Source organism: Eleutherodactylus coqui, chromosome 1 (genome assembly GCF_035609145.1).
Source record: "Eleutherodactylus coqui strain aEleCoq1 chromosome 1, aEleCoq1.hap1, whole genome shotgun sequence".
Taxonomy (NCBI): Eukaryota; Metazoa; Chordata; class Amphibia; order Anura; family Eleutherodactylidae; genus Eleutherodactylus; species Eleutherodactylus coqui.
Window position 1 is genome coordinate 515,703,329 of NC_089837.1, and position 24,042 is coordinate 515,727,370.

The 24,042-nt window shown below is 45.7% G+C and overlaps 1 protein-coding gene across 2 annotated transcripts in view; it reads right to left on the minus strand.

Annotated features, from left to right (window-relative positions):
• Positions 1 to 24,042, minus strand: part of LOC136588680 (dickkopf-related protein 3-like) — a 55,328-nt gene that overhangs the window by 12,290 nt on the left and 18,996 nt on the right. The window contains exons 3-4 of one of the 2 annotated variants that reach the window (XM_066588089.1): positions 22,431 to 22,553; positions 7,556 to 7,677 (exon numbers count right to left, since the gene is read on the minus strand). In XM_066588089.1, the coding sequence (XP_066444186.1) occupies positions 7,556 to 7,677; positions 22,431 to 22,553 (245 nt within the window). Of the gene's footprint in view, positions 1 to 7,555; positions 7,682 to 22,430; positions 22,554 to 24,042 lie in introns of both variants that reach the window. The other variant, XM_066588083.1, reaches the window with a different exon arrangement.

The following is a 24,042-nucleotide window of genomic DNA, read 5'->3' on the forward strand; positions in this document are numbered from 1 at the left end:
ACCACAAAGACATCCATCAGCACCACAATCCTTCTTGGAAGGAATTTCCCTACCTCAGCTAGACCCTAATCAACAATCTGATCTAAACCAGCCCATTGCGACAGAGGAGGTGGAAGAAACCATAAAAAACTAAAACTGCGCAAGGCCCCGGGGCCGGACAGGTTGACTGCCCTCTACTATAAAAAGTTTGCAGAATCTCTTTCTGACCCCCAGTCCGCCTGTACAACGGCATTCCCCCGGGAAAACACATACGCAAAGAAATCTTAGACGCTCACATAGTAGTAATTCCTAAAGCCAATAAAGATCACACCACTCTGAAGAATTACCGCTCCATCTCTCTCCTAAACCTTGACTATAAAATATTCACTAGCATCCTTGCCACCCGGCTAAATAAATTCCTCCCTACCCTGATGCACAAGGACTAAGTTGGTTTTGTACCTACGCGTCAAGTCCCAGATAATGTCAGAAAAATTTTAAACCTAGTTCACATCTCACAAACTCAAAAGTCCCCACTGCTCCTCCTAGCACTTGACATAGAAAAAGCATTTGCTAGCTTGTCATGGGAATATCTATTTGCGGTCTTAAATAGGATGGGTATGAGAGGCCCATATGTGGCGGCCTTGAGATCCCTGTATTCCCGTCCGTCTGCGAAACTGAAGCTCCCTGGTTCAGAGAATGACTCGATTCCTATTCAGAGAGGGACAAGACAAGGCTGCCCACTATCCTCGGCCCTATTCGCACTCGCAATGGAACCTTTGGCCTGCCTAATTAGACAAAATCCGAACATATCGGGCCTTAGATGTGGGGAAACGGAATCTAAACTGAGCCTCTTTGCAGATGATATTTTATTATCTCTTACTAGACACCTAACCTCCTTACCCAACCTGATTAGATCTCTTGACTCCTTTGCAGAGGTGTCATCGCTTAATGGTCAATATGGACAAGACTGAGGCTCTCTATATTAATATCCCCAACCAGATGAAAAAACTGATAGACCTCAATTTTGGGTTCCACACTCCCTCACACTTCCTTACATACTTAGGTATAAAACTAACCCCCGATCTAGCCTCGTTATACAGGTGGAACTATCCCCCATTATTTAAATCCGTTAAGGCAGATCTGAGGAGATGGGACCTTGTCCTGGATTGGACGAATAAATGCTATCAAAATGACAATACTACCACAACTACTCTATCTTTTCAGATGCCTCCCCATTAACATTCCGGCGGCAGATTTGAAAGAGATTCAAAAGGCGGTTTCCCAATTTATCTGGAGGTAAAGAGACCAAGAATCAGGCAAAACGTTATGCACTACCACAGACGGGTGAGCGGACTATCTGTTCCTAACTTTCAAAAATATTTTACGGCGGCCCAATTGTCTCAGATTCCCCCGATATTCGCAGGGTCGGGAGCACCAATTTGGGCAGAACTAGAGGGCACTATGATAGCCCCAGTGGACCTCCATATAGCCTTTCAGGATAGGGGCTTCAGGGACTCGACCTTACAACTACTGTCCCCATTGACAGCTCATCTTTTGGACATCTGGAGAAAAACTAGATTCAAATATTCCTTGATGACAGATTTCCTGCCCCTTTTACCTGTTATCCCTAACCAGGATTTCCCTTTGAGTACGCAACAGGGGGCTTTCCAGTGGTGGAGAGACAAGGGTATAACACAAAACAACACCGATTCCTACAGTTCCAAATGCTCCTTAGTATTCCCCAGATCACTGAAAAGTATTGACATTCCCAACAATCGATGGCTCGAACTTCACCAGATCCACAGTTTTGTTAGAGCATTGCTGCCTAGGTCGACATCTATACCCAATAACACCACATTCGAAAGGATATGCCTATGGACCCCCCTTCAACAGGGACCATCTCCTGTCTATATGCATCTATGAACCAACCACCTCTCGACAGAAAACTTCTGTATATGATTAGATGGGAAAGAGACCTTAATATTTCTCTCTCTTTGCCACATTGGCATCTTTGTTGCCCATTTGCATCTAAGGGCAGCCACCAGGTGACATTGGTGGAGACCTTAATTAAGATTCTTCACAGATCCTACTTGGTCCTTGAAATAATCAGCAAATACTATCAGACCCGCTCATCGTCTTGCTTTTGAGCTTGTGAGGAACTAGGTTCTATTGTGCACACCTGGTGGACCTGTCTGAGGGTGACATCCCTCTGGAGACAGGTTGCTAGCCTAGTATCATCAGTGATCAGTAAGCCCTTTGACCGATCCCCAGCGACATGTTTGCTGGCGGATAAACAACTAGGCTTCAATAACACAGGTCTGCGATGAAAAAATTGTAGCATATTTAATTAGTGGGTTTAACAGTATTTTTTGTGCTGATTACGGTAAAAATAGTGAATAAATTCCATTACCCCTAGATAAGTCACAAATTTCACCTGAAATTTTCTTATTTTCAGGGTTTTTCAGGTTCGGTACGCGTACGACAACAAATCTAAACTGTCTGCTAGGCGTGACCTTGACTGCAGTCAGTGACTCAGTGTGGAGCCAGCCACTGTGGTGTACGCATCAAACAGTTTTGTGATACGGTATTTAGAAGAAATGGCTACTAGAAGATGTGTCAACTCTCCTAACTGTTTCTGTTATATTTGTGGGTCTTATACCGTCAAGAAGCAACAAAGGAACATTTCTAATTTTGTTCAGAAGGTGTATTTTGCATACTTTGGTATGAAATTAGGGGACCAAGATAAATCTTGGGCTCCCCATATAGTGTGTTCTGTGTGTGTTGAAGAACTGAGACAATGGTTTCAAGGTAAGAAGAAATCATTTCGTTTTGGAGTACCCATGGTTTGGAGAGAGCCTAAAAATCACAGTGATGACTGTAATTTTTGTTCTTGTTCAGTGCAAGGTTTCAATTTAAAAAACAGGAAGGACATTTTATACCCAACCAACATACGTTCGGGTATTCACCCTGTTCCTCATGGACCTGACTTGCCTATTCTTTCACCTCCGGATACCCTGGACAATATTTTAGACGATTTAGACCAAATGTCACATAGTAGCAGCGATAATGATGACAGCTCTGATCCAGGTACCAATGACCCTGAACTTTTCTCTCAATCAGACTTGAACGATTTAGTACGAGATCTGGGCCTACCAAAGGATTCAGCGGAAGTGTTAGGGTCTAGACTTAAAGAAAGACATATGTTAGCCTCCGGTGTTTCATTTTCATGGTACCGACTTAGAGAAAAGGAATTTGTCCCTTTTTTCACACAAGAGGGTGAACTAGTTTTCTGCAACAATGTACCTAGAATCATGGAAATGTTCAACATAACGTATGACCCAGAGGAATGGAGACTTTTCATAGATTCGTCAAAAAGGAGTTTGAAAGCCGTACTTCTTCACAATGGTAACCAATATACTTCTGTGCCTGTTGGACACTCAGTCCATTTGAAAGAATGCTACGAAAAGCTTGGGTTTGTTCTTAATAAGCTCAGCTACTCTGACCATAAATGGACCATTTGTGGGGATTTGAAAGTTTTTTCCATGTTACTAGGTCAACAAAGTGGTTACACAAAGTTTCCATGTTTCCTCTGTGAATGGGATAGCCGTGACAGGAAACAATGCTATGTCAAGCAGACCTGGCCAATCAGAAAGGCTCTTATTCCTGGAGTTAAAAATGTTGAAAGACAAAGTTTAGTGGATCCTAAAAAGATCTTACTTCCACCACTTCATATCAAATTGGGACTAATTAAACAGTTTGTGAAACAAAGAAGGAGAGTGTTTCAAGTATCTTTGTGAACAGTTTCCTGGTCTATCAGATGCTAAGCTGAAAGAGGGAGTCTTTGTTGGGCCTGACATAAGAAAACTTTTAAAAGATGAAATCTGTGTCACTAAAATGGAAATGGAAGAAAAAAATGCCTGGAATTCATTTAAACGTGTTGTAACAGGCTTTCTTGAAAATAAAAAAGACCCAAACTACAAAACTTTGGTTGCTGAATTGTTACAAAACTACAAAATCTTGGGCTGCAACATGAGTGTCAAAGTCCATTTCCTTCACTCACATCTGGACTACTTTCATTATAATCAACAGAATAAACTGGCTCAAAACATCTGTATGGCAACCAGAGTATATATAGCCTCACAATGGTTATCGGCCGTATTGCAAATTGGCCCGGTCAAAGCTAGAATCAGGGCTGATAATGGGATATGAGAAGCTTTCAGCTATCAGAGAAGACAAGATGGAGCTGTTCTTGAAAACATGGCATCCGTGATCCAACTACTTAGGAGTTCCAGGTCTCACAGAGGCCCTCCAGCCATAAGTTGGGGAGGGGAGAGAGATATCAAGTAGCCCTACGGAAAGCATGGATAGCAGCAGAACTAACCCCAAAAATACATTATATGGTTTGCGGAAGTTGTTGCCTGGATACTTGACTGAGCTTGCTTTTGTTATGCTTTGTTTTATAAACATTTTCATCTTGAAATCCCCCTGCGAGGGGTATATCTATAGTTACTATATTGTAATAATTTGAGAAAAATTAATAAAACCATTTGAAACTAAAAAGGTACATCAGGAGGTTCTGGATGAGCCAGAAAACTCCTTTGAAATATCACAAAAATCTAAAAAAATAATAAGATGGATAATAACAATATAATGAAATGATGTCTATCTATCCTCTCTCTCTCTCTCTCTCTCTCTCACTATCTCTCTCTCTATCTCTCTCTCTATCTCTCTATATCTCTATCGCCCTGACTGACTCGCCAAAAGTTCTCCAACTTCCCGATGTCGTAGAAACATGAATTTTGGCGCAAGCATAGATTATCTCCATTATACGAAAAGTAATTGGGTCCCAACTCGATTTATTCAATTCTAGCGCAAAAGAATTAGCGTCGAAATTTAACGTACATAATCTAAATCTCTCACTTCCCGATGTCATAGAAACTTAAAATTTAGCACGGGCATTGAATATGTCATAAATGGGAAAAGTTAATGGGTCCCAACTCAATTATTCAATTCTAAGCGCAAAAGAATTAGCGTCCAAATTTTACGTACAAAATCTAATTCTCTCACTTCCCGATGTCATAGAAACTTGAAATTTGGCACGGGCATTGATTATGTCATAAATAGGAAAAGGTAATGGGTCCCAACTTGATTATTCAATTCTAAGTGCAAAAGAATGTGTCCACATTTTACATATGGAATCTAATTCTCTCACTTCCTGATGTCATTTTATATAAAGGAAACGTTGCGTGGTTACCTTCCCATGGTGTTTCCTGGGTAACGCAGAGAACTATGCAAAATGGTGAACATATGTTTTTCCGGTATCTCTAAAGTAACCATGACTTCAGGAGATTTTCCGTGTGAACACCAGATAAACACCAGTACCAAATTAACTCAGGCGAAGCCGGGTATATCAGCTAGTGTGTATATATATAAAAATTGATCAAGGTGCACCAGAAGGTTCTGGATGAACCAAAGATCAACATAAAGGATCACAAAAATATCAGAATAAAGTGATTCATACCAATATGTGAAACAATTATGTATACAGAGACATAAGTGACCAAACCATTGCTCATTCACCCCGGGAAGAAGCAACAAATGAAATATATGTTGGGGCTTTGATATAGTTTCTGTGTTGGCTGAATGTGGTGTCAGTGCTTATTTGCGCTGGATTTACATGTTATCTACCTTTCAATCCATTGCTTATGCTATATATCTAATATATGTTTTGGTAACCAGCTTCAGAGATACCTATGTTATGGACATTGTATTCTATATTCCAGATTATTACATGTACTTTTAGCTCTTTATGTTATTAAGAATAAGTATTTTGCTTTTACACTATATGCTTTGCTGCTCTGTGTGGATTTTATTTGGTGCTATATGAATTTACACAGTCTAGTTATAACCATGTACTGGCCGTTTTTGGTTGGTGTTAAGCAGACATGTGAGGAGAGGCGACAGCGCCACGGTAAGATCCGTATATCTGTGAGGCCATATTCACATGACCTATATTTCCATACGTGTTCTGTCCATGTACAAGTCAGTCAGAACTTGTGTAAGAGGGTGATGTGATGTTACTTGATATGTTTGCTGTGATATTTGGTGCTCCTGCTTCTTCAATGGAGGGAGGTTCTAGACCCTGGAAGATTAAGGCCTCATGTCCACGGGGAAGATTATTTAAAATCCGCAGCGCTTTTCCCGCACGCGGATCCGCGCCCCATAGGGATGCATTGGGCACCCGCAGGTAGTTAAATACCTGTGGATGTCATTTTTTCCCTTCAGGCGTGGATCCGCGTGCGGGAAAAAAACCTCGACATGCTCCATTTTAGTGCGGGTTTCCCGCGGGGACGGCTCCCGCAGGCTTCTATTGAAGCCTATGGAAGCCGTCCAGATCCGCGGAACGCCCATACCATACTTAAAACGTATCTGTCCGGACGCTGCGGATCTTCCCTCCATCACGGCCGGATCTTCTTTCCTCAGCCCGGCGCATGTGCGCGGCACATCCGCCGGGCCGAAGAAAGAAGATCCGGCCGCGACAGAGGGAAGATCAGCAGTGTCTGGACAGGTGAGTTTATTCTTATTTTCAGCCTCATGTCCCCGGGAAAGGAGGGACCCGCTGCGGGATTCTGCATGGAGAATCTGCGGCGGGCCTGATTTCCCCGTGGACATGAGGCCTATAGAGATAGCAGGGGTCCCTGGATGTGTTTGCTCTGGGGTCCTGTGTTCTATGAGTGTGCAATGAGCTTAAGGGACCTATGTAAGAAGGAAGGAGACAGTGTAGAGAGCAGATCAGGAGGCCACAGAGGGATTGTGTGCTGGACAAAGTAAAGCAGCTGTATTAGAGAAGGGTCAGCCTGTGAACCATCTGTGTTGGTGTATGCTGCCTGAACTATAGCTGTCTCCAGTAAGCAACGCTGGGAGGATGAGGCTGTAGGAGTACATAATGCAGAACCACAAACGGTACAACCAGAGGGACTGCTGCTAAAAGCACTACAGAGAGGGACATGTGACATCACAGTTTAATGGATTGGAGATTGCCAATGGATTTCTGGAGACTCCTTACCTACATCACTGGATGCTATTGTTGGGTTAACACGTGTTGTTCAGATGTTTACCATTTATTCCTTGGTTGAAGTGCAGGATGAACATTGTGGTTACAAGTTGTTAAACATTATGTGATTTTTCCCATCATCTGCACCCATGTAACCATTTTCCTTCCATAGCTATTTGTTACAATAATAGTCTACATGGTTTTGTACTCTGGTGTTCTGTCGTATCCTGGAACTTATGTCGTCTACCACTTTCCTTGGCACTCACATTGAAAATGAACCCATTTATTTGAATATGTTCATTCACAGGAGCAATTATTTTCACTTGAACAGATGGGCTGAAAAATCATTGCATGTTCTATTTTCATGTAAGTGCCACACGAGAATTGGCTATTTAATCTGTGGTGTCCCGCACATCACACAACATATGGATGGGGTGTCCTTGTGATGTGAGTTGCACCTGAGAATCCCGCTAGTGGACATGTGAATACAGCTGGAGCAAGAAACCGCTTACAGATACTCACCACAACGTCACAGTACTGATTTTCTTCTGCTTTTGGAGAACATGTACTTGGTGTAATCGCAAAGGCTTTTGCTCGGCAACACCCACTGTTACAATATCTACTTCGATGACATAAATCTCCATCTTTCTAAATATGAAAGAGAGAATATAAGTGTTCTGTGAATGATAATTCTCTTTTTCAGGTTTATTTCATTGTTAATATCATTATTTAGATCAGCCACAATTAATACTTCACATGTTTTTGCCATCTGTGTTCTATCCGTGTATTTCAAGGACTCATAATTGTCAATTAGGCTATTCACATAAGTGCTTCACATGAACTATGTCCTATTCTGGTCCGTATCATGGATGAGAGTAAGATATGTAATGTGAACTCCCTGCCGCTCTGACAGCACATGGACTTGAATCCGTTCTGTGAGTTGAGTCTTGGATTCTCACGCACAACTTGCAAATATTTGTCTATACAAAGCCCTAGACCTCATTCACACCGAATGTCTGTTGGAATTTCAAGTGTTATAATCGGGAAGGGTATCTCCCTAAGGAGAGCACCTAGAAGGTATGTGGAGACACCTACTAGGTGACTGAGAAGACTTATAAGGCCGTGCATGCTCCTCTGGCAAAAATAGTTTTCAATTCCCAATCATTGTTTTAAAGACTTGTTTAAAGAATTGACATTGATTGAATGGGTGTTGCCATCCAATAGGAGTCAATGCAGAGGTATTGTTCCATCTTCCTTCTTTGCAAGTGTTGTAATGGCACTACTTTTCTATAGAAGCTCTTTTGGAAAAAAGAAGAGAGTATGGCACCATATTGTCCCATGTGTAGAAGTCAAAGAAAATCTTTACAAGCAGTTAATCTCATTTTTTTTTAAGAGCACCATATGGGGGGGGGGGGGTTATTTAGTCCCAATATGGTGACGCTATGTAGGGTGTGAGTTATACTACAGTTCAGCACCACCCAGATGCTGTGTGATACAATGAGGGGTCACACACAGCGGACTTGTAGATGGCACGCCGACATCCTGCAACAATGTGCCATACAATGTAAGTGATGTGATGTTACCGACCCCATTCATTGACAGCGGGAAATAGTCACGCTGCAGATTTTCACATTCACACCATGCTCTAATTCACTACCCTAAAAACTAAACTTTTTGTGTCACAAGAATATTTCATGGTGATTCTTCAGTATTTCACCTCCTGAATTCAAATATGTTGTAAGAAGTTTTCCGTCAGGTAAGGTTGTTTTTTGACGCACACTTCAATGTTTATAAAATTAGAACTTATGAAATACAGTTTAACTAGAAAGTTTTTGATGATGATTGGCGGGAATATTTTACTTTGGGGATGTGTTGCTTTCTGGTCCAGCAATAGTCAGCCAGCATACGGGGACTTCACTTGCCTTGGAACTTCTGTTCTATCATAGAAATCTGCTGGTGGAAACGCTCTCCATGCCGGTCACTGACAGTCCTAAAATTTTCTGAAAAGTAATTGAGGTGAGAGCCCAGGAAGTGGCATTTTAAGGACATATTGCATCCCATAGCTTGGTATGATTTCACAAGATCATACACTATATCACAATAGTCTTCCAATTTATGATTTCCAAGAAAAGGAGACATTTTTGAATGACAACCAAGCTGCTTTTTGCAATGGAGTTAACAGTTCCGGAAAAATTTCAGCATCTGTCATTGATCTTATTTGTGGCTCTATGGAAATTCCTTTCTTTAGTTGTGCATCACTGGCTTTGGGAAATTTTAATTTCAATTGCATAAATATTGCAAATTTTTTATCAATTGCTTTTACAAATTGTTTCATCCGCCAAGTTTTATATGCAGTGAGACAAATATACTCTTTCAGGATTCACTAAGGCTGGTAAGGAGGAGAAGCTTGCAAGAGATTTGTGTGTTGTAAGACGCACAAATCACACACAAATATAAACCCCATTCTTTTAAATGGAGTCATATATACGAGCGATGCGGGAAAAACCGTGGCATGGTCTAACTTTTTTCATTCCTCGGAATGCCCATTGATTTAAATAGATGTTTTAACACATCACATGGCTCTCGCATGCCGTGTGATATGCATGCAAGGTATACCATTAATCAGTGGGAAACACTTCCCATCCTCTGTCAGGTGAGAGGATTTGAACATCACAGATTCGAGGCGGTTTTGCCTAAATATGCCTAAGATCCATGGGTTAATCACGGGCGATATCAGGCCGAGTTTCACGGCCCGACAATGCGTTCGCCCCTGTGTAGATCGCCTAAATGTACATTTGCTAGATTCTTTTGTTCAGGAATAAGAGATGTGCGTTCACGGCATTTTTTCGAATATAGTGAGACTTCCTATCCCTGCTGTTGTATTCACATTATAAAATGTGACAGCTGAGAGCTGCCCCTGATTGGTCCCTGCGCTGAGCCAATCAGAGGCAGCACTCACTCACCCATTCATCAGAGGCAGCTCATTCAGCAGGCGGGGATTTTAAACCCCCGACTGCTGAATACTACTCATAGCAGTTCAGGAGAACTGCCGGCCGGCCGTGGCTGAACTCCGTCTGTCGGGACAAGGTGAGTATATATTTTTTTTTTTTACTTTTTACACATTTCTGGATGAATTTAAGGGAAGGGCTTATATTTTTAAGCCCTTCCCGAAAATTCATCGTGCGATCGCCAGCAGCCCATTGCTTTCAATGGAGCCGGCTATATTGTCGGCTCCATTGAATTCAATGCGCTGGACAGCGCTGCACTGCTCCGGCCCGTTTCTAATGAAACGCGGCTAGGAGCAGATTTTTCGGCCCCTGTCACCCGATTTTCGGATGCGCATCTGTCATGCGATCCGCAAATCGCGGGAAAAAACGCCCGTGTGACCGAGGCCTAAGGGCGCATTCAGACGAATAAATATTAAAATCAATGAAACTTTGTTAAACTTGTTTCCCTGGTTTCCCCTTAGGTGACTTGAACTTATTCATTTAGTTGTTCAGTATATTGCACTACTATTGTATTGCAGTACCTTTTTTTTTAATGTGATCCTATTTAGCCTGGCCATAGGCAGGATATAATAGGTTGAAATCTTTGTCAGGCTTAGGAGCCCATACGAGACCCCAGGCTGCAATGGCAACCGATCAGCACTCCTTAGTTTCTGTGTTTTCAGTTGCTTAAATGTCACAGTCAGCTTGACTGCATTGAACAGCCATGAAACTAGTCATTTATGATCCTGATCATTGCGGCCAGGCGTCAGGTGTATTTTACAGCTAGAACCTGCTGCCAATAGAATTGGCTTAGCTTTGAATGCCACTCTCTACTAACCCTGCACACATTTGACATTAACCCTTTTAAAAAAAAAATATGACAAAGCACAAGAACCGTCTGAACCAACAGTGCAAGAATCATCAGTTATTACTTGCAAATATTTGTGCAGCTGTTCATTTCCATGTTTTTAGGCTGTACATCCCCTTTTACACAAAGGAATATGATGCTGACTAATGAGAGTTTTCATATTCTGATAATAGATTTGATCAGCCGACAAATAAGTGTTTGTTTGTTGGCTAGTTCCAAACAAAAATTTCCTAGGAGTAGATAAAAAAAGCACACAGGGGCTGGGCATAATATCAAGTTAACACAAATGACCCCATAGTGACATAGTAAAAAATGTCTACTCCAACACTACATATTAAGGCCTTAGTCACACGGGCGTTTTTTCACGCGACTTGCGCATCGCATGACGGATGCGCATGCGCAAATCGCGTGACCGGCGCCGAAAAATCGGCCCAAAAATCGCCCGAAAATCTGCTCCAAGCCGCGTTTCATTAGAAACGGGCCAGAGCTGTCCAGCGCATTCCATTCAATGGAGCCGGCAATACAGCCGGCTCCATTGAATGCAAGCGCTGCGGGCGTGTGGGATGAATTGTCGGGAAGGGGTTAAATATATAACCCCTTCCCTGCAATGCATCCTTAAATTTGAAAAAGTAAAAAAAATGTATGTACTCACCTGCTCCCAGCAGCTGGAGATCCCGGCGGCCGGCCTGCAGTGGGTGTGAAGGAGGTGTGACTCAGACTTGCCCCTGATTGGCTCAGCGCTGAGCCAATCAAAGGCAAGTCTCAGTCACACCCATTCATGAATTCCTCTGTCAGACGAATCAAAATTTGAATTTTTTTCTGGAAACCACAGATGCTGTGTCTTGTGGACTCAAGAGGAAAGGGGCCATCCAGATTATCAGCACACAGTTCAAAAACCTACATCTCTAATGTTATGAAGTTGAATTAGTGCCTATGACAATGGCATCTTACTAGAGATGAGTGAGCACACTCATCCGAGCTTGATGCTCGTTCAAGTATTAGGCTACTTGAGATGCTTGGTACTCAAGTCGAGCAATATGCGGTACTCGAGTCACTTTCATTTCCCTTCCCCGTATGTTTAGCACCATTTTTTAGCCAATAAAAATGCGGGGAAGGCATTACCACTTCCTGCTGTGACGTGCCAGCTCTCTGCATGTCTACAGCAGTGAGTGGCTCGGCTGATCAGGTGACCGCCGAGTACATAAACTGGTGCCGCCCACAGCTTGCCTCAGACGCATGCTGGCAGAGGTTAGGGAAGGAGCTGCTGATGCTGAGATAGGGAAAGTGCTAGTGTAGGGTGCAGTTATGCAGGGATCCTGACATCAAGAACCCAACAGTCCTTCTTAGGGCTACTCCTCATTGTGTGCATTACTTTTGTGGTTGGCTGGGAGCAGTAGTGCACCAATTTTTATTTTCAAGCATCTATACAGAGCATTTCACCTATACCATTCTCTGTGTGCAGTGTATTAGGCAGGGTTCTCATCGCTAAACAGTACGCAAATTTTTCCTGGACCACTGCAGAGCATTTCACCTATACCATTCTCTGTTTGCAGTGCATTAGGCAGGGTTCTCATCGCTAAACAGTACGCTAATTTTTCCTGGGGCACAGCAGAGCATTTCACCTATACCACGCTCTGTGTGCAGTGCATTAGGCAGGGTTCTCATCACTAAACAGTACGCTAATTTTTCCTGGCACACTGCAGAGCATTTCACATCTACCATTCTCTGTGTTGGGTGAAGTAGTGGCAGTTATCAGCACTATCCATGGAGTTAATAGTTCTCTGCCCCTGTGCAGAGCATCTCACAATACACATTCCTTGTGTGTTGGGGGAAGTAGCCGCAGTTATCTGCGCTATCCACTGGGTAAATAGTTAATTATCTGCCCCTGTGCAGAGCATCTCACAATACACTTTCCTTGTGTGTGGTAGACACAGTTATCTGCACTATCCACTGGGCTAATAGTTCTCTGCCCGTGTGCAGAGTATCTGACATCTACCATTCACTCTGTGCGGTGAAGTAGCTGGGTTAATAGTTATTTGTCTCTTATGTACAAATCTCTGTGAGCGGTAAATTACCGCAAGACAGCGGGTTAATTTTTCTGGTCACAGCATAGTTCCTCTGGTATCTACAAGTCTCTGTGTGCGGTGAATTAGCCCCAGTTCTCTGCGCTATACAGCGGGGTAATTTATTTGGGCCCTGCTCTATCCTTTATCCGACATGAGGAGGAGTAGGGGTAAGGGTCAAAGACATGGACGCGGATGCGGGCGTCCAAGTGGGGGTGTGGGCACAGGCCGAGGTCCTGGGCGGGATGTATCACAGCCGGCTGCTGAGGGATTAGGAGAGCGCCGCGTCTCTTCGCTCCCCAGCTTCATATCACAATTTGCGGGTCCGCATGGCAGACCTTTATTACAAGCACAGCAGTGCAAGCAGGTCCTGTCATGGATCGCGGATAACGCGTCAAGCAATGTATCGAGCACCCAGTCTTCAAAGCAGTCCACTACTACCAGGCTAGAGATTGCACCTCTGAATCCTCTGGCTGCTCCTCATTCCTCCCAGCCTCATCACTCCAGGAAAATGATAGATTCTGAGCAGGCAGATTCCCAGGAACTGTTCTCGGGTCCCTGCCCTGAGTGGGAAAAATTGTTCCTCACCCACCTGAGGAATTTGTCGTGACCGATACCCAACATTTGGAAATTTCCCAGAGTCCGGGTGATCAGGCTGGGGACTTCCAGCAACTGTCTCAAGAGCTTTTTGCTGATGAAGATGATAAGACACAGTTGTCTGTCAGTGAGGTAGTGGTAAGGGCAGTAAGTCCGAGGGAGGAGTGCACAGAGGATTCAGAGGAAGAATCATAGAATGTTAGAGTAGGAAGGGACCTCCAGGGTCATCTGGTCAAACCCCCTGTTCAGTGCAGGATTTACTAAATCATCCCAGACAGATATTTGTCCAGCCTTTGTTCGAACACTTCCATTGAAGGAGAACTCACCACCTCCCGTGGTAACCTGTTCCACTTATTGATCACCCTCACTATCAGAAAGTCTTTTCTAATATCTAATCTGTGTCTCCTCCCTTTCAGTTTCATCCCATTGCTTGTAGTCTTTCCTTGTGCAAATGAGAATAGGGCTGATCCCTCTGCAGTGTGCCAACCCTTCAGATAATTGTAGACAGCTATTAAGTCTCCTCTCAGCCTTCTTTTTTGCAAGCTAAACATTCCCAGATCCTTTAACATTTCCTCATAGGACATGATTTGCAGACCGCTTACCATCTTAGTAACCCTTCTCTGAACTTGCTCCAGTTTGTCTATATCTTTTTTAAAGAGGATTGCCCAGAACTAGACACAGTATTCCAGATGAGGTCTGACTAAGGAAGAGTAGAGGGGGATAATGACCTCACGTGATCTAAACTCTTTGCTTCTCTTAATACATCCCAGAATTGTGTTTGCCTTTTTGGCTGCTGCATTACACTGTTGACACATGTTCAGTCTATGATCTATGAGTATACCCAAGTCTTTTTCACATGTGCTGCTGCTTAGCTCAATTCCTCCCATTCTGTATGTGATTTTTTCATTTATCTTGCCCAGATGTAGGACTTTGCATTTCTCCTTGTTAAATACTAGAGATGAGCGAGCACCAAAATGCTCGAGTGCTCGTTACTCGAGACGAACTTTTCGCGATGCTCGAGGGTTCGTTTCGAGTAACGAACCCCATTGAAGTCAATGGACGACTCGAGCATTTTTGTATATCGCCGATGCTCGCTAAGGTTTTCATTTGTGAAAATCTGGGAAATTCAAGAAAGTGATGGGAACGACACAGCAACGGATAGGGCAGGCGAGGGGCTACATGGTGGGCTGCATCTCAAGTCCCCAGGTCCCACTATTAAGCCACAATAGTGGCGAGAGTGGGTCCCCCCCCAACAATTTTTACTTCTGAAAATCCCTCATTAGCAATGCATACCTTAGCTAAGCACCACACTACCTCCAACAAAGCACAATCACTGCCTGCATGACACTCCGCTGCCACTTCTCCTGGGTTACATGCTTATAGCCGATTCCACTGAAAGCAATGGGCTGCCGGCGTGCGTGGGATGAATTGTCGGGAAGGGCTTAAATATAGAAGCCCTTCCCTGCAATTCATCCAGAAATGTGTAAAAATAAAAAATATATATATATACTTACCTTGTCCCGGCAGACAGAGTTCAGCGCGGCCGGCCTACAGTGGGTGTGAAGGGGGTGTGAATTGCCTTCTGAATTTGTTTGTCTTTGTTCTTTCTTTCCACGTCTAATAGCTAGAGTCTCAAATGTATTATTTAGGCCGCCTGCAGACGGCCAGGTCGGATCTGGCTGCGAGAATTCTTGCAGTGGGACCTGACCCGAGCCCCTGCCGGGGAGTGACATTTCTGTGCGGGGCTCTGCCAGCCTCTCTCAAAAATAGAGCATGCCACGATTTGTTTTCTGTGCATGATTTCACGCGGACAAATTGTGGCCGTCTGCTTAGGATTGCGTTTTCTAACGCAATCCTATGGCAGCCTCCACGGGTGGAAATTCTGCGGGAAATCCCACTGCGGAATTTCCACCCGTGTGCAGGGGGCCTTAGCTGTATATTTTTACCTGACTTTTCACTTCCCTTCCCATATTGTTCTAGTTTAAAGCTCTCCTAATGAGTGAAGCTAGGCGCCCACCAAAAATGTGCTTACCTGTTTTTGCAAGGTGCAACCCATCTCTAGCAAGCAGTCCATCGTACACGTCATTCACTCTATGGTCTAGGAATCCAAATCTTTGCGCACGGCACCATCGACGTAGCCAGTTGTTCACCTCTAGAATCCTGCTCCATCCTCTTATTCCATTGCCATCCACTGGGAGGATGGATGAGTAGGATGGATGGATGAGGTGCTGGAGCTGCTAGATGATGGTGACTGACCCCACCTGGCTTGCTAAGCCTACTGAAGACAGGGCTTTAGAGAGGGAGGCAAGTGCAGCAGCAGGACAGGTTGGAGGAAGGAGTGGGGTGGCCAGTTATCCCCCAAATGTTTCCGACAGCACCCCCTCGCGGAAAGCCTCCATGCAGCGGGCTAGGTGTTCCAAAGTGAGAGCCTGGATGACTGACGAACAGTGGTGTGCAACCTGTGCCACACCAAGATCAGGCGAGGAGCCACAACTACCAGCCTCACCAGCTTGCGCAGGCAAATGATGGCAAAGCACCCCACAAGGTGGGACGAAGGCCATTCACCACCTGCGGGTCACACTACTGCCTCTTCCCCTGTGCCACAACCTAGCACACAGATCTAATCCCCCTTCCTGGGCGCAGGCACGAGTGCCTCCCGGTCTGCACCCACACCCTCACCTCCACGGTCCTCCACTCCCTCCAGCAATGTCTCTCAGCGCAGTGTTCAGATGTCACTAACACAAGCGCAAAAGCGCACGCACAGACTTTAAATGTGCACATTGCCAAATTACTCAGCCTGGACTGCTATACAGGCTTGTGGAAACAGGCTTTCAAAAACATGATGGCAGTGGTCCCATGCTGCACGGTCCCCAGTCGCCACTATTTTTCCCGGTGTGCCGTCCCCGCCCTACACCAGCACGTCTCCGGCAACATAAACCGTGCCCTAACCAACGCGGTTACTGGAAAGGTCCACTTAACGATAGACACGTGGACAAGTACTGGCAGGCAGGGCCACTATATCTCCCTGACGGCACATTGGGTAAACTTGGTGGAGGCTGGGACTGAGTCAGAGCCTGGGACTGCTCACATGCTACCCACAACAAGGATAGTGGATCCTACCTCAGTTCTGGTTTCCACAGCGTATTATGCCACCTCCTCCAAAACCCCCTTGATCCTCCTCCGCCTACTCCACTTCTCAATTCAAAAGTGTGAGCACGTCGCCAGCAGTCGGCAGCATGCGGCGGCACAGTGGTGGGGAAGTGTCAGCAAGCTGTGCTGAAACTAATCAGCTTACATGACAAGAGACACATAGCCACCAAGCTGTTAGAAGGTCTGACGGAGCAGACTGACCTCTGGCTTTTGCCGCTAAGCCGCCAACTGTGCATGGTGGTGTGTGATAACAGTCGTAACCTGGGTGGGGGGGGGGGGGGGCTATGCAGCTTGGCAGCCTCACACACATGCCATGCCTGGCCCACATCTTCAATCTGGTGGTTCAGCAGTTTCTGAAAAACTACCCCCACTTGTCTGACCTGCTCGGCAAGGTGTGCCGCGTGTGTGCACATTTCCGCAAGTCCACCATGGATGCTGCCATCCTCAGGACACTGCAACATCGGTTCCAGCAGCCAGAGCACCGATTGCTGTGCGACGTGCCCACACACTGGAATTCTACGCTGCACGTTGGCCAGGCTTTACGAGCAGCATAGAGCAATTGTGGAATACCAGTTACAACATGCGAAGTGGTAGTCAGCCTCCGCAGTTCTTCACAGAGGAGTGGGGACGGATGGCAGACATCTGTCAGGTCCTCGAAAACTTTGAGGAGTCTACCCAAATGGTTAGCGGCGATGCAGCCATAATTAGCAGAGGGATTAGCCCTATTCTCATTTGCACAAGAAAAGACTAGAATCAATGGGATGAAACTGAAAGGGAGGAGACACAGATTAGATATTAGAAAAAACTGTCTGACGTGAGGGTGATCAATGAGTGGAACAGGTTACCATGGGAGGTTGTGAGTTCTTCAATGGAAGCGTTCAAACAAAGGCTGGACAAATATCTGTCTGGGATGATTTAGTAAATCCTGCACTGAGCAGGGGGTTTGAGCAGATGACCCTGGAGGCCCCTTCCAACTCTACCATTCTATGATTCTATGTTATCATCCCTCTGCTTTGCCTGCTGAGAAGTTCACTGCTAAGCATAAAGGCCAATGCTTTGCGGTTGGAACAGGAGATGGGGGATTGACAGAATGTTGCTTGACCAACCTCATGTCTGTATCTCCTTGGAGGAGGAGGGGGAGGGGAAATAGATTGCTGCCCATTAAGATGAACAAATGCTGGATTTCCCCAGACTTCTCTTCTCCACCGGTGGAGAGCAGCAGATCATAAAGATTCTTTTCGCTGAAACAAAAGAAAAATGCATCCTCTATCAACCCAAAAAAGGGGAGAAGTAGCTTGGTCTAGCCTTTTCGGATATTACTCCTCCTCCTCAAACAACATGTCATCACGCTGAACTGCAAATTTTTCAGCGGGCCACAAGGCTCTGTTAAAACCAATTTTTTCAGAGGGCTGCCTACAGGCTCTGTTACAAATTAAGCAACAACGAGCTGTATCTCTAAAAAAATGTTTATGGGTTTCACCTGCCCTCGGGGTTAAGCAATTTTTCAGGGATACACTTGTACTCTTGGTACACCAATTTTTCAGGCCCTTGCTTCGCCTGTGCTCTTCGTAAACAAGTTTTTTCTGGTGTTCACCAATACTCTTGGTACACCAATGTTTCAGGGGTTCGCCAATACACTTGCTACTGAAAGGTTTGAGGGGTTCGCCTATACTCTTGCTACAGAAATGTGTCACAGGGTTTGCCTATACTATTGCTACTGAAAGGTTTGAGGGGTTTGCCTACACCAGTGATGGTGAACCTTTTAGAGACCGAGTGCCCAAACTGCAACCTAAAACCCACTTATTTATCGCAAAGTGCCAATACGTCAGGGGGCGGGGCTTATCACAACGTATGATTGTACCCCCGTTGTTCTAAAAAGCACAGGGCCGCTTCAAAATAGACAGGGTGCAGATTTTAACTGCTTTTTGGATGCGGTAATACTGCAGAATGTCCTCAGCGGAAATTTCTGTGGAAAATTCTGCAGCATTTCTGCATCCAAAAAGTAGTCAAAATCTGCACCCTGTCTATTTTGAAACAGCCCTGCCCATGTCCGCCACATGTAAACATACCCCACCACACAGCAGCCCCAGCGGTAATAGTGACACCCCCCCAGCAGCCCCAGCAGTAATAGTGACCCCCACAGCGGCCCCAGCGGTAATAGTGACCCCCAACCCCAGCGATAATAGTGACCCCCACGCTGCAGCAATAATAGTGACCCCCACATCACAGCGGCCCCAGCGGTGATAGTGACCCCCACCCCACAGGGGCTCCAGCGGTGATAGTGACCCCCACCCCACAGCGGCTCCAGCGGTGATAGTGACCCCCACCCCACAGCGGCCCTAGTGGTAATAGTGTCCCCCACCCCACAGCGGCCCTAGCAGTAATAGTGTCCCCCACCCCACAGCGATAATAGTAACCCCCAGCAGCTCCCAGTGCATTAGGGATACCCCCAGCAGCCCCCAGTGCATTAGGGACACCCCCCAGTGGCCCCCAGTGTATTAGGGACACCCTCAGCGGCCCCCCGGTGCATTAGAGACACCCCCCAGTGCAGCAGTGACATCCCCCAGCGGCCTCCCAGTGCAGTAGTGACACCCCCCCAGCGGCCCCCCAGTGCAGTAGTGACACCCCCCAGCGGCCCTCCAGTGCAGTAGTGACACCCCCCAGTGGCCCTTCAGTGCAGTAGTGACACCCCCCATCGGCCCCCAGTGCAGTATTGACACTCCCCAGCAGCCCCCCAGTGCAGTAGTGACACCCCCCCAGCGGCCCCCAGTGCAGAAGTGACACCCCATAGTGCCCCTCCCGAGACCCACATACTTACCTCCTCCCCCCCATTCTCCTGTAAGCTCAACTCCTCTTCTGGTCAGCGATGGTCCCGGCATGCATATTAACTTTTTCTTCCCCACTTCTGCCTCAATAGGTAATTCCCAGCAACCTGATTGGTTGTTTGGTGAATCAGCCAACCCAAACAACCAATCAGGTTGCTGGGAATTGCTGATTGCTGCAGAAGTGGGGAAGAAAGAGTTAATATGCTCCCAGCACACACTCTGACACACACGCTGCTGGACGCCTCCCCCCTCCCGGCGGAACCAAGTGGTAGGAGACGTCGGGGCAGGGGGAAGAGGGATTCCAGCTGCACACTGAATAAGTGTGTACCGGGATAAGCGTGGCTAGCAGTGCCGTTTGTGAATGCCGGCAGGGGAGCCGCGGCCCCTGCTGGTATTCACAAGTGGTGAGCGGCCGATGTGGCGCGTGCCAGTAGGGAGGGCTCTGCGTGCCGCCTCTGGCACGAGTGCCATAGGTTCACCACCACTGGCCTACACTCTTGCTACAAAAATGTGTCACAGGGGCCGCTTATACACTTGCTTCAGAAAGATTTCTGGGGTCTGCCTATACACTTGCTACAGAAAGGTTTGAGGGGTTCACCTATAGATTTCTACAGAAAGGTTTGAGAGGTCCGCCTATACTATTGCTACAAAAAGGTTTGAGGGATTCGCCTCTTCTCTTGCTACAGAAAGGTTTCTGTGGTTCGCCTATACTCCTGCTACATAAATATTTCAGGGGTCCGCCTTTACTCTTGGTACAGAAATGGTTCAGGGTCCCCCTATACTATTGCTACAGAAATGTTTCAGGGGTCCGCCTATACTCTTGCTAAAGAAATGTTTCACCTGACACATACACAAAATGAATTGGGCAAAAGTGTGGGCGGAGGTCCTGGGCAGGGTGAAACTTTTCTCTTTTCTTCATGTTTAATACTGTCCTTGGGTTTCGTGGGCTCGCCTATGCTGTGGGTGCACAACGGTTTCCCAGCGCGGTGTCCAGCTGCCTGGCACAAATACACTGAATGACTTGGGTAGGGTGCAGATGGCTTTCCCATTGCATTGTTGAGCTATCTGACATACACAGAATGAAGTGCGTGAGTTCACATGGGTTTCCCATAGCTATGTAACTCACAACACCTTGGGTCACACAAGGTGGAGGCTGGGACTGAGCATGACCTGACACAAGCTTCCACACAGAGGATCGCGGGTCCTACCTCGGTCACAGTTTCTCGGGTTTATTATGCCACCTCCCCCTCTTGCTTAGGGTGTGGGGATCAGCGCTGGTCGACATGTATTTGCTCTCGTGTTACCACAGTTATCCGAGACACTGATTTGGACCAATCAAAAGAAGCGTAACTGAAGTTCACAGCTGTACTAGCATCGGAGTCCGCTTTATGCCCATGGTTGCTGAGGGTGTGGGCAAAGGCCAAGGTTTGGTGTGGGGTGGGGCAACAGCACCAGGTTTGGCCTGTGGAACTTCTTCATGGTTCATCCCATCTTTGGAGCGATAAAAGCAACCACAGCTGATGGCACATTGGGTCAACCAGATGGAGGCTGGGACTGAACCTGACCTTGGGCCTGCTCACGTGCTTCCCCCACAGAGTATTGTGGGTCGTACCTCAGTCACCGCTTTTATATATATTTATTTATAAAAGCGGTCGCACATCGGTATTCTGCATCAGCGCCCCTTCCCAATATAGCATTTTGCCAGTCTGCATGCCTCGGGGAGCTGCTGTTCCTGCCTTTCTATGTCTGTATTAGTAAATATGTCCACCTTCTGTCTTTTCAGTTTCAAACCTTGGTGACAGATTAGAAATCATAAGTTTCTTCCTTAACCCCTTTTTCTTTTTCTTTAACCTGTTAGAGGCTTCTACAATCACTAGTACCAGTGTGAACGTGGACATACTAGTAGTGCCCCCTTTGTGCCCTCATGCAGTAATAGTTTCCTCTCTGTGTGGAAATACATGCAAATAGTGCCCTTTTTGTCCCCCACACACTACCATTAATATTACAAACAGTTATACTGCCCCCTTTGCTTCCCTACACAGTAATAGTGTTTCTTATGTGCTGCCTGTTGTGATTGAACCTTAATGAGCTCACTTCTTGCAAAGTGGACCATGTGGCAGTCTGTGTATCTTGAATCTTCCAGTCTAGCACTGCAGCACTCATTTTTTTATGCTATGCGGGACACCCTGTGTCCTATATATACGTGCATATATGTATTCTTTTTGTTAGGTGGCACTGTTATGTATATATATATTCTACCAAAGATTAAACTGTCAGATCTAGTTTGATAAATCTGACAGATTAGGATCATTTATGATTCTAACAATTATAACAGACTGTGCAAATGAGCCTCTTACAATGATGTGGGCAACTAAGCACGGGGCCCACATGATCGTGACCAAAGAATACACACGGGTTTCAGAAAACTGGCCCTGAACTACAGGGACGATGACATGGCCCTAACTAAGCAGGGACATCGCCCCAATAAAGGGCAGCCCAGCAGTCTTCGGATCTGGGTCCTAGCTGCTCCCAGGAACCACGCACCAGGACAGGACACATAAACATGCCACAGGACAGGGATAAGTGGACAGAACAAGAAGGCACACAGAGCCAGAAAAGACAGCATCCAGCAGCCAAAATGCAAACACTAACAGATAATAAAGCTGAATATAAATACCAGGTATTAGTTGACATTTTGATCAAAACAGGAGCTGGGTTTATAAGTGCTGCAGACTAAAAGAGATTGGCTGCTGGAGAATACCACACCCAGCCAGCCCAATTAACCCCAACCTGTGAAGGTGCTCCTGGAACCCTGTAGTACAAGAGATCCCAGCAGCTCACCCTGACAGAGCCCTTATACTGTATGTGGAGGAGAAACCAGTACAACAGCTGCATGCAGGTACTCACCGGGCCAAAACATTTCTGATCTTCTGAACGTTTATGCTTACATCTAGCATCAGTCATAAGGTCCTCACCGTGACAACATCCGCTGTTACATTCACTACTGTAAAAACATCGTTCTCCAACGTTCTTAATGTAAAACACAGAATGTAAATGTTTAGTGAATTTGTTCATAATGCGTCACATTTATATCACAGGAGGAAGTAAAGACTGTTACAACCTTGTCAACTCTCCTGTAACATCCCGGAGACTCCCAGGTAAAAGGGAGAGACCGGACCTCTAGTATAGTTGTCAAATCTGCCATATGTCACTGAAGTCTCTTGGAAGGGACCCTATACAAAAATATTCCTCTACCCCAACCACCGGATGTATATCAGGGACATGGCTACTGCCTGCTGACCTTGTCTCCTGTCACGTCCAAGCAGAATGCAATGGATCCGTGACCTGAAATACTTACCTAACTGCACACCAAACAGTGCTAAACACTGAAGACATCCGTAACAGAGAAAACACTGTCCCTACAGAATCTTACCCAGGGAAGGGACCTGCCTATATGCAGGTAACCTGTGCTGATGAGGACGAACCTGACCACGTACCTAGGCCATTAGTTGACCCTACATGGGACAGGAGATGAACACAGAAAGCAAGATGACTAAAAGAACAAGCAAAGTACTTAGCTTAAAGAAGACTCAGGCAAAAAGTAGATTAAGCACCCAGATCTGATTTCTATCACAGACAGAGGAAAAATGAAACAGCTCTGAACTAAGCACCAGGTCAGGCTAAATAGTCCTGACAAATTACCCACAGGGAAGGCCAAGCATGTTTCACCTGATACCACTCCTACCAGAGCCAGAAGATAGGAAAACACATAGAAAACCTGTACCAGAATATTCAGAAAGGAAGCAATCCCAGAACTACCTCAACACCTACACATAAATCCTGTCCTCCCTTTGGAGATTAGTGGTGCCCCTGCATCCCATAGAAACACCATCACTTCATCATGATGAGTGAGGCAGAGGCACTCAGTGTTGGAGGTAATGCTGAGAACCTGGAGGCATAAACCGGTCAGTAAGTTAAGGCAGCAGGTGATCCCCAGGCTGGAGTAGCAGCTTCAAGACAGATAAGGGGGGGAAGAGAATTCTTGTCATCCAGTAGTTATGTCTGTATGCTGCAGTAGGGATTCCTATAATGGAAGTGTATAATCACTGACACCAGGATCTTTGCATGGATTTCATTCCTTTTCAGTGAATTGTTTGTAAATAGATGCAGCGTGAGGCCGGAGGTTCAGGGTCCGAGAATGTCCCGTCTGGCGCTACATCTCCCGCCGGCAGCGGTTTTAACTTAAATTGTATCAGTTGTTCAATGCAGTTTGTTGGTGAGGCTCGTAGAGATAATACACGAGGCAGTAAAGGTTATCTGTGGAACCCATGTGTCCCAAAGCTACATCAAAACACAGTTTACAGTACAGAGCGGCGCACTGCTGCTATGTGTACCAGCACACCGAGTGTATTTATTCATTCAGTTCCAGAAGGAGTAAAGGAGGAACAGATGTGGGGTTATAAGATAAGACACTCCAGGATTTTCCTTTTTTTAACAATTTAACTAGTTGTTAGACAGT